The 12251-nt window shown below is 37.1% G+C and overlaps 2 protein-coding genes across 2 annotated transcripts; both read left to right on the top strand.

Moving 5' to 3' along the window:
* The first annotated feature begins 1399 nt into the window (after nt 1-1399).
* LOC110933156 lies at nt 1400-2110 on the top strand. The gene has a single exon (XM_022176390.1). It carries the CDS (start codon nt 1400-1402, stop codon nt 2108-2110), a length of 711 nt encoding a protein of 236 aa, XP_022032082.1.
* A 6726-nt stretch (nt 2111-8836) lies between these two features.
* Nucleotides 8837-11900, top strand: LOC110936046 (monooxygenase 1). The gene is made up of 5 exons (XM_022178398.2): nt 8837-9086; nt 9620-9667; nt 10172-10349; nt 10982-11210; nt 11308-11900. Exons 1-5 carry the CDS (start codon nt 8866-8868, stop codon nt 11796-11798), a joined length of 1167 nt encoding a protein of 388 aa, XP_022034090.1. The 5' UTR covers nt 8837-8865; the 3' UTR covers nt 11799-11900.
* The last annotated feature ends 351 nt before the right edge of the window (nt 11901-12251 follow it).

A 12251-nucleotide genomic window follows, 5' to 3' on the forward strand; every position in this document is an offset into this window, starting at 1 on the left:
TGCATGTGAGACGAAGAGCTGGTCAACTTGCATGACGAAAAACCTTCATGATACCTGCTGTTGACGAAAGATATCATACACATTGACGAAAAACCTACTGCACATGTGAATGACGAAAGACCATGTCTTTCGTCATGAGTCTTTCGTCGGCTGTGGACTTTCGTCGGCTGCATGTTATTTCGTCGTAGTGTTTCGTCGGCTTCTTATCTTTCGTCGGCCACAAGTATTTCGTCGAGCTGCAGGATGAAGACAGAAGGACCAGAGACACAAGTGAGCGCAAGATAGAGAGAACACACACAACTGAGAGATCACTGGAGAGTTTAGTAAGAGTCTGATATTGTGTAGTCTTGTACCAAAAAATCTTCTGAATATATAAGTGTCAATTAATCTTTGAATCTTTGTGTCTTGTGTTTGTCTCGATCTCGGTTTGCTTACCTAGTTGGATTCCGCACAACCGGGTTTGGTCGTATCACAAGGATTAGGCGACTAGATCCTCCGCTAGTTGGACCTACAAGTGGAATCAGAGCCAAGGCTCTCTTCCTTGTTAAAACCGAGTCGTTTTTCTTGATTTTCAGATTTTGTTCTTGAAAAAGTTATATTTTTTCTGAAAATTGTTGAAAAATCAGTGAATATCTTGTTGTTTGCTATAAGTTTTATCAAAAAACTTGGTATATTACATGTCTACATGTTAAAGTCGGTTTTATTGAAAGTTTAAGCAAAATTTCGTGTTCGGAAAATTTCTCCGGTGAAAATTTTGGCCGGAATCATCAAGTAGTTCATCAGGATCTTCAAACTGTTCTTATTGTTCTTCATATATGTTTGTGTTTGATCTTTGTTGAAGTATTATTGAAGTGTTTGTGATTATAATATAATTGTTTGAATTTTCTGTCCAAGGCATGATGTATGTTTGACAATAGTGTTTCATAGAGTGATGTTTGCTTGACTATTGTGCCTTAACAGCTCTTTGTGTCAGAGATAAAAAGATTTGATTTTGTCTTTCAAAATATCTAAAACAAGTTGTCTGTACACATTTGTCAAAAAAAAACTCTATCTTTTCGTCAAGATTATTATTTAAAAAAAAACCATCTTTCATCACTTTGGTCTTTGACGCATAACCAGTACTTCGACGGTGTGATCCTTCGCGAAAAACATAAATCTTTCGTCACACTTGGTCTAGACGAAAAACCATATTTTTCGTCACTTTGTCCTTTACGAAAAACCTTAGTGTTTCGTCATTTGGTCACTTACGAAAAACCCACTTCTTCGTCGGTTTGAGTCTTTCGCGAAGACCAAGTCTTTCGTGGGTCACTCTTACACTTGTTAACAGAAGCTTTCAAATTTATTGTTAACAGTTTGTTTTGAGATTTTTAAGAAGGTTTTCATCATCATACATCCAAAAATGAGTTTAGATTGGTGGGGTATTCCATCTAATACGGAGAGCAAGTATAGAAGCACGGGTTTATCGCCATCATGGGCCGAATCTCCCACACCGTCAAATAACACGTATACGAGAAAGGGTTCAGCAACCGATATGTACGGAACACCACAACCAGTTGCTTCAGAGCAAAGCTATCGGTCTACTGGAGTACCATCATTTCTTGATCCAAACTACAATGGTCAAACAAAAAAGGCGTTTTATGCCAAAATTGTCAAGGATGCCAGCAATAGTGAATCCTCGGGAAATGATGACAGTTCTGAACATGACGGTAGCTCAGTTGAAGATGTTATAAGCTCAATTGAAGATGTTACAAGCTTAGTTGAAGATGGTACAAGTTCAAGTTCAAGCAAGGATGGATCGGAATATGAATCAACAAGGGAGGTTGTTGATTCTGAGGCAAATGAGTCACTATCTGAGAGCGAATCCAGTCAGGTATGTGTCGATGAACCAAGTTCTGATAGGTATGATAGTTGTGTTGAGTTAAATGCCAAATCGTCGGATTTGCAAAGCAAATATGACGATTTGCAAAGCAAGTATGACGTGACATTTATCCACAATCAAAGTTTGATCGTGGATCTTTCGAAATGCAAAAAGGCTAACATGTTTTATGAAAACCATGAAAAAGAGTTTAAAACGATGATTGACAATTTGAGAAAAGATAAACCGAGCTAACTAAAATGGTTTCAAGAAAACAAACTGACATAAACTGTTATATCAATCATCACGAGGTCATGCAAAAAGAGTTAGCCTGTGTAAAGTGTGAAAGTGAGGCGATCCAGCTTAAGCTAAATAGTTATTATAATTCTAGTTATGTGTTGGATCACATCATCGATGTTCAGAAAGAGAAAAAGGATGTCACGTGCATTGGATATAAAAAATGTCCACCACCGATTAGACACAATTATGACGCAATGCCTCATGAGGAAAATAAAACTCATTTTGCACAATCTGTTCCTTTAGACATTGAAGAATTTGTAACCGGACTTGGATACAAAATGGAAGTATCATCAGATTCGGATGTGTCAGCAGATACGGATGTATCAACTACTGAACAAAATCAGGATCCTCCAGTCATTGTTGAGGATGCTGATTCTTCAGATGATGAATCCGATTATACTAACTCAGCACAGTCTGATGCGGTAATCAAAGAAGAGGACATACCTCCTGAGAATCATATTCTATGTGATCCTCCCGCAAAACCTGCTAAGACTGTTCTGGATGAGTCCACGTCTGCGTAAGAGTCTAAAAGTTGTGAAAGTGTGAATTTGCTTTACACGTTGATTGGATCTGATAAAATCTATTCAGACAAGGATTTCCCAATCAAGAATGTCAATCAATCCTTGATTGATAAAGTTTTTGAAGATTCTACCAGTAAGTTTTTGGGAAGTCGAGCCCAGGAGTTGTAGTAACTCAGTGTGCTCCTATCCCAAAATCCAAAGTTAGAAAGAAATATGGGAATCAAAAAATTGCAACCACAACACAATCAACGAAAGCAAGGTCACGCTCACCAAAGAAATGGAAAAGGCAAACAGAGCCAAAACAAGAAAAAGGTTCAGAAGGTAAACTTCGTGAAATCCCGAGGGATGGATAAAATTGAATCTTTTGAAAACAAATCCAACACAGATTTTGTTATGCAAAATAAAATTTTGAAAAGAAATAGTCAAAACAACTACACACAACACACAAACTGTTGTGATGTAGGACCAAGTACCTCAAGATCACGAAGTTCATCATCAAGCTTTTACAATTATGATACTGTCCATATCTCACCAAGGGAAAGGCAAAAGTTGATGCCCCCCATGGTAACAGTTACCATAAAAGATCTGTTTCACCAAGACAGGACCCTCGTCTTGTTAAACAACGAGAAAAGAAACAGAAAAAACAACAAAGAAAAGAAGTTGAAAAGGCTTTAAAACCAGAGCTTGTCCAAACACAGTCTGTTACATCAGATTTGGAAACCAAAATCAGAAATTGTTTCAAGGAGAGTTACATCAATTCCGAGTCATCGGGAAATGGATGTCACAATTCTCGATGATGACAGACGACCCAAGTCTGTGAAGGCTTGGGTCCCCCTCTCCAACTAATCTCTGAATGAGTGTGCAGGATGTTCCAGGAGGAACTATTGATAGTCTTAGGATTGTTGATAGTGGAGCGTCCATGCACAAGATCGGCGACATAAGGCTCCGAAATATTGTTACATCTAGGAGAATATTGTTGCCGTTGATAGAGAGAAAGGAAAAAGAAAAGAAGATTAAAATTCCGATGAAGGAATGATGGTGAAAGAATGTGGTTGAATGAAGTTGAAAAATTCGACAAGTTGAAAAATGTGCCAAAATTTTGTTGTTATGGTTTTTGATCGGGTCGACAGGAAAGATTCCAATGAAAAGTACGCGCCTGCAGCACGTCTGAAGCCTTTTGAAGATTCATGGATTTTTCTTCCACAAGAAGTTCAAAGTCCACAAGATGAACGTGTAGGGTACTTTTCTCTACGGTGTGATTGAAGAAAATGTGTTTGTTGAACAAACTACACCGGGTGTGCGGATACCTTGGAGTGGATTGAACAACCGCACACTACTTCTAAAGGAGAAAGATGAAGACCTTTGCTGGTGCAAAAGAATGTGGAAGACATCATGTATGGATTGTCCAATGATGATGTGTACAAGCTTTCCCAAATGCTCTATTTGCCACTTACGAGCCGGACCCGGAGGTTTATCATCTTGTTGCTATGAAGAGATTTTTGAGTTAATTGAGGCAGCTGGAAAATCGACCTTGAAATCCACATCGGGTGGATATCCAGTTTGGGAGAGCACTCAGATTGCTGCCAATGCACGAAGAAGTTGCAGGATTACGGTTTTAAATTTCTAATCTCTCCTAGTCTTGTCGATATCTAAACTGCTTTATGATTTATTAACATCTCGTATAAGCACTCCTTGACCAAACACGTTGATTTCGAATATCACCTCACACGTGATCGTTTCAATATGAAACTCGTTGATGTTGTTTTGGTCCACACCGATTACCAAAGTGCCAACTCATTTTTCTAAAATTCGATAAATCATTAAATCATTTTTGATTTAAATTAACTTTGGTAAATGGCATCGAGGTAAAACATGAGTTAATCCGACATCGGGAAATCGTTTTTGTAAATATCTTTGTGTTTTTAATTTATCATAGTTTTTACATTTTAGGGGGAGTAAATCCAAATTTCAAAAATTCAAAAACATCAAAAAATTTCAAAAACACAAAAACAATAGAAAAACAAAAATGAGTTTCCTGGCGAGCAAAAGAGAAAATGATAGTACATCAGTGGTCTGTCCAAACCTCTTTAAACCTTAAATGAAAAACGATAAACAGCTCTATATAAGATGTACCGGTAGGCTCACAATCATTTTAAAGTGTGCAGGGTGATATAAACTTAAGATCGACTGAAGACTGTGTGGGAACCGCTCATTGGCATATGGTCTTGGTACCGAAATTTCGTTTGAGAGATTGCCGAGGTTCTGAGATATGTGGTCTTTATGTTGTTTATCATCTGGGTATCAAGGTTGTTTCTTTTACCAAAACATAACGGAGACGAAGTCTAGATCTTCCATGATACCATATATACGTGTACATACTGCATACGACCTCAATAAGTGATCAACAATCACATGTCCACAAAAATAAGTGATAATATATCACAACTTTTATGCGGGAGTCAAGTTCGTCTCTTTGTTGTACGTTTGTACTGACCTGTTCACGGACTTGCTCCTGTGCCCACATGCATCTGAAAATCAAGTTCCTCATCAATAAGTGATTCTATCACATAGGGCTTGTTTTCAATCCAAAATAAGTGAGTATCTCACATTTTCATATACGTCAAAACAGATGATATATGGTATACTCACCAGTAAGATGAACTCTCGTGCATACCTTGATACGGGAATGTGTCGTGTGTGGATGAACACCGGTCGGTAAGTATAAATCATACTTTAACGTATCCCCTCGCCATGATTAGATCTGATAAGTTGAGCTTATGTGGACAACAATACCGATAATCGTTATAGGATGCTTATCTAAATGTTAACTAACTGAACAACAAGAGCGTTTTGGCGTGACCGTACACTGATATGATTCTCTTACCCTCGAAACTCGCAAAAAGAATGTCTGTAAATATTTACTTACTGCTTTCAATTTCTGCATCTCTATATATATTTATTTACTGCTTTCAGTCTTTACATTTGAAATATTCAAAATTCCAAAAAGATTTTAGGTGTGTTTTAATATAAACTTTATAAAAGCCAAAAAGATTTTATTTCTAATTTCCTTTGATTACCCGATGTTGGAACTCGAGTCTTCGACACCTGAAATCTGATCAAGACCAAAATGACTGATTCTTCATAAACGGTCGAAATTTGCAAGTTTTTGAAAGTTGAAAACCAAAATTGAATAATTTGTTAAACTTCAAACTGTCGGACGGTAGTTGATTGAAAACTGGTCACATGTGTGTTGTTTTTTTATGTTAACTATATTCCAAGCGGTTGTTCTCATTACGCGTTTAGCTTTCCTGTATGTGCAGATGCGGCATCAGGACCAGCTAAAGGCAACGAGAACGTGTTAGAAGACTAACTTCGGAATGAAGACACGACGTGGAGGCACTCAAAAGATGAAAATGATCGAGTTGCCGCTGACCTATCATCAACACCACAAGGATCTAAAGAATTGAAGATCAAAATATTCACGAGCATAACTCAAGGGAGAGTTTATTTCAAGGGGGAGTTTGTTAACACACTTCCTAAATGAAAGGGGGAGTTTGTTGATACACTTTCTACTTACGACGCATGAAGACTTTGAAGATCCTCCGACATGGAAATTGAACCTTACGAGTAGCGTCCAAGGGGGAGTTTGTTGATACACTTTATGTGGACGCGACTCGGTTTGGTTCGACTCGATTCGGTTCGACTCGGTTAGGTTCGGCTCTAGACCGATGTTGCGACATTCCTCTGTCGTGCGCCCCAGAGTTCGACACGCGAAGCACAAAGAGACGCGAACCGTTTACCGCATGACACATCACCATGACATCACCATGATGATGTCGTAGGATGAATTACATAACTTATGCATGTGAGACGAAGAGCTGGTCAACTTGCATGACGAAAAACCTTCATGATACCTGCTGTTGACGAAAGATATCATACACATTGACGAAAAACCTCCTGCACATGTGAATGACGAAAGACCATGTCTTTCGTCATGAGTTTTTCGTCGGCTGTGGACTTTCGTCGGCTGCATGTTATTTCGTCGTAGTGTTTCGTCGGCTTCTTATCTTTCGTCGGCCACAAGATAGAGAGAACACACACAACTGAGAGATCACAGGAGAGTTTAGTGAGAGTCTGATATTGTGTAATCTTGTACCAAAAACTCTTCTGAATATATAAGTCAGTTAATCTTTGAATCTTTGTGTCTTGTGTTTGTCTTGATCTCAGTTTGCTTACCCGGTTAGATTCCGCACAACCGGGTTTGTTCGTATCACAAGGATTAGGCGACTAGATCCACCGCTAGTTGGACCTACAATCATTTCCTTTTTATTAGTGAAAAACAAATTGAAGAATAAATAAAATACTATCAAAAAATAATAACAAATGTTTAAAATTTATCAACTACTATTCATGAACACCTAGTATAATACAGAGTTGGGAGTTCTAAGTGAAGTTTTTTTTTTCTTTCTTTTTTTTAAACCTGATCACCAAAATCATATGATACATCTTGCCTTTTAAGTTTTCAAGTTAAAAGTATTTGAATTAAAAAAAGCGGTCACTTATAAGACTAAAGGGTATGGGGGCCGGCTGAGGCCCGGCTAGGACCGGCGCCGGTCCCCACACCGCCCCCCTGGGGCTCGGCTCGGCACAACCGGCACCCCACAGCCGGGGTAGCCGGTCCTCCTTTCTCCTCTTGCCTCTCACATATACCTATACATACATACATATATATACATAAAGGGGTTCATCCCCCACCCCCTAGGTCCATCCCCTCCAAGCCACTCCTACGTGGCGCCGACGGGCCTCTTCATACCCTCTAGTCTAAACAGTACGGGTTTACTTTTTTTCAAGCGATAACATTTTTTTTTATTATAAAACGAGCAAGGGATAGATGAACCGATCCATCAACATATTTACAAGAATAAAAGTGGGTTTTGTTATTAGCGAACTCAACTTTTCAATTCCTATTGACATATACCCAATGTTTTAAAAACCGGTTTTTAAATCAAACCGGATTAGGCTAAAAAATGGTTCAACCGGTTGAACCGGGTTGTACCGAGCGGTTCAACCGGGTTGACTAGCTACCTCAATAATTTCATAAATTACAACATCAACTTAAAAGTTAATCCAAAAATGCATAATTACATATTACAAGATGATCCAAAAGTAAATCTATAATAAAAAATAATTCAAAAGATAATCGGAAATCATTCAATTTTCCAACAACCTCTTTTAAATGAAAGTGTACGATATGTTTAAGCCATTTGAGTGTTGAATACATCAACTATTTTCGTTTCATACAATATTAAATAAGAACTTTTAGTTACAAATAATCATAATATATAAAAATTACGTTAGATAAGTAATATATATAATAAAAATAAGTAACAATCCAAACTAAAATAACCCTGAGCCCATACCGGTATTACGTTTTAAACCGGTATACCGGATTTTACCGCCGGTACAAACCTTATGCCGTTTCACTTATTTACCGGGGTGTTTCGTACCGGATTTACATCTAGAAACGGTAATACCGGTATAACCGGCCGGTATTTACCGGTTTTTAAAACATTGCATATACCAATGAAACGGAAAAAAAAAACAACATAATCAAAAATAATATCTCCAGAATCATCTTAGGGCATGTTTGGGATTCCTTTTCCACTTCTCCTTCTTCAAAAGTCCTTTTCAAAATAATAAGCAAGAAATTCTTACTTCTCCATTTTGACTAATTAAAGGCATAATTGGAGCTAGAAGAGCTTATTTCATGGTGTTTGAGATTCCTTTTCTCTTCAAAAGTACTTCTCAGATGATGTTTGGGATTCCTTCTCCTTCTCAAAAGGACTTTTGGGGCTAAAAGGACTTTTGAAAAGGAATCCCAAACACCCACTTAATGAACGAGTCCGCGTCCGCCCCTAATCCTCGTGAAATTCGCTTGATGGGTTAGGAATTGGAGTACAAGAAAGATGGATACAAATTGTTTATACTTATCTCCATATAATAATAATAATGATAGTAACTATATTATTAAATATTGATGATATGTTAGACATCCATTTTCCTTTATTTTTCTGGACGTTCTTAGACTTAGTGACTTACTATTGTTTGACATCGACCTTTTCTTTCTTTACATCATTATTGATCTCGACCACCTAGAAAACAAACACTTAATCCTTCTAAGAAGGAGGGATGTATGATGATCAAGTGGTAATAATCGGGGCAGGGATTTGCGGGTTAGCAACGGCCCTCGCTCTTCACAAGAAAGGGATCAAAAGCGTAGTAATGGAGAGATCAGAAAGTCTGAGGAACGTCACTGGAGCAGCAATCACAATCCGACCAAACGGATGGCGAGCTCTAGATCAGCTTGGTGTCGCGAATATCCTCCGTCGCACCGCTGTCCCTTTTCAAAGGTTCCTCATACCTTTCCCATCCTTTTGGTGTTCGCCGTATAGATAATTACAAAGGTTCCTCATACCTTTCCCATCCTTTTGGCATGCTATGCTCACTTAGTAAACACCGATGTTTTTATGTGTTATTTACCTGATACTCATTTTTGTGTGTTATTTACTTGTACCAAGGTCGACTAACAAATTCACCCCACGTATTGAAATAATGATACATGTTTTTTTAATTTATTTATATTTTTTGTTTGTTTAGACGTCGATTGATATATTAATTATAAAATATTCTTTCACGCATCAATTTCTTTGAGTGGTGACCGCAAACACAAGATTTGCGACTATAGAAACCGTCGCTTAGTTGCAAGCATGATTGTTGCCAATTATCATATTCGTAACTTATTGGTATATATTCATTCGAAAATACTCAGTTTTCAAGTAATGATGTGTTGCCAATTATCACATTCGTAACTTATTGGTATATATTCTCGCTGACGAGTTTATGATACTAACATGATAAGATGGTACTTCTTGGCCTTGTATAGGGAAAGAGTTGTATCGCTTGATGGGGAGAGACAACAAGAAATCTCATTGTAAGTGTAGATTAAAATATGTTATGACAAAGTAGCTACTTATATTTTCTTAATGTAAATCTGGTTTATATCTTCATACACCTACTTTTCGTCTTTTCTATTTTACCCAATATTTTCTTAATGAAAATAGCAACAACGTTAAGTTATATTTCCGATAAAAGAATAAGGGCAAACGTAAAAAAAATGATTTTCACTAAATTGACATATATGTTGATTTGTTTAAATGTAGTGTAACTGTCTTTATTTATCCATTACCCTTCTTAAATTATCTTTTATGTACCATCTAATATATACGTGTGTGTTATGGGTTTCTTGCATGCAGAACCAAAACTGAATTGTGCACGTTAGATAAAATGAGAGAGATGTATAGTTAGACGATTATGCAGTTACATAATCATTTTATGTAATTTATGTAGCATATGTAAATTAATAAGTATAAGTATTTAAAGTGTACAAAACTTATGGGCTAATTCTTTTTATTTGTTTAATTGTTTGTCTATTGAGGTACCATTGTGTTGGCGAAACACGTTGCTTGCGAAGGAAGGATATTATAGACACTCTTTATGCTGCGCTTCCAACGGCCACTGTCAAGTTCGGTTGCCAACTTGAATCTATAAAATTAGACCCACACACTACTAAACCAATTCTTAGGTTCATCGATGGAAGCTCAATTATTGCAAAGGTATTAACATGGTTTGAGTATATATAAAAAAAATACAACCAAATCATCTTAATGCAATTTCAGATTCTTATTATATCCTTACTGCCAAAGCAATTCTCATAATATTCTTACGGCGAAAGCAAGTTACTTCACTACTAGAAAACTGATTTTCAGCGATGAGAATATTATTATGGGTCACCGATAGATAGTCAAAACACATGTATACTCTTTCATAATGTCCTTCGATGATCCGCGCTGAATCATCATGGACAGTATTAGTGTCGATCAATATTTTCTTTTTGTGACGACATGTAGTTAGTCATCGGTCCGCATTTGTGAAAATGAAATTTTGGATGAAATTTCGTCCCAAACTTTTTTGTCGTTGTAGATGATCCGTCGGTGATTCATCCTTCGTTGATCTGATGGTGACGCCTCCCTTTGCTACTTCATAACAATGATTGTCCGACGATGTCTTGCATTGATAATCCGTCGATGATATCTAGGTAAATTTTATCGATGAATTCTTTAGCCACGCCACTTTTCCCCCATTAGCCTTCAGCTGAGGACTATCACATTCACATAGGGACCACCGGCAGCTTCGTCCATCCATCGCTGAAGGTCCTCTGATATGTAGTGCTTCTTCCTTGTTGTAGGTTGTAATTGGTTGTGATGGTGACAAATCGATAGTTGCTGATTTTCTTAACCTCAAACGTATAAAGACGTTTCCTTTATGTGAAGTTAGAGGCTTAACAAACTACCCCTATGGTCACTCCTTCGCTCATGAGTTCACTAGTTTCAAGAAAGACAACATACTTGTTGGTAGAATCCCCATTGACAATAAACTGGTTTACTGGTTTTGTACACAACAGTACATTCTTAAAGGTAGTTTAGCATCATGTTTTATTATATTTTTGTATATATTTCATTTTAAATGTTACATAACTTATTTTTGTTTACAACTATGATAATTAATGAACAGATGAGAGAATTTGGAAAGATCCAAAGGTAATACAACACAACACCCTAGAGTTGCTAAGCAATTATCCCCAAGGAATTCAAGAAATGATTAAAACCACCGAGACAAAGTCGTTGTCTTTTAAACGCTTAAGATATCGTGCGCCATGGGACTTGATAACGGGCACATTTTCTAGAGGAACAGTGATAGTTGCTGGTGATGCTAAGCATGTCATGGGTCCGTTTTTGGGGCAAGGTGGTTCAGCAGCACTAGAAGATGCGGTTGTGTTGGCTAGAAATATGGCTCAACTGGGTTTGGACCATGTTGGGGACGCTTTTAATCTGTTTGTAAGACAACGAAGGATCCGAGTGATTCGAGTGTCATTGCAAACATACCTCATTGGCATGCTATCGAGTAATCCGTCACGTCTAAAGAAGTTTATATGTATTTTGTTAATGATTATTCTCTTTCGAAACCAGAAGAGTCATATGGATTATGATTGTGGTGCTCTTTGATCCGTTCAAAAATCTTTATAAACATGGTTATATCTAAGATTGGTGCATAGATGTAAACGCGAATAAGTTGTGTAATATAATTATAGGTTTGAACTTTGATGATATGCTTTACATTAGATGGATTACACAGGGTTTTTACAATCATGTTTTATTCTTCTACTTTGTGTTCATGATGAAATATCACACGGATATACTTATGGTGCACTAACACATGTTTTCCAATAATTAAAGACATCATTGATCGTAATAATCAAAGTATTGGTAACTCATAACACATGTTTTCCAATGAAATTACGGATACAATTATACAAATATGTATATTTGACTACATAAGAAGATGAATTTATACTAGAAAAATGCAAAAAAAAGTTTGTATTAAAGGAAATTGTTGATATAAACTAATGATCGATGAGTCAGGAAAAAAGATGTGGGGTATTTATAAACTCAATTGTG

This window comes from Helianthus annuus, chromosome 4 (assembly GCF_002127325.2).
Source record: "Helianthus annuus cultivar XRQ/B chromosome 4, HanXRQr2.0-SUNRISE, whole genome shotgun sequence".
Lineage (NCBI taxonomy): Eukaryota > Viridiplantae > Streptophyta > Magnoliopsida > Asterales > Asteraceae > Helianthus > Helianthus annuus.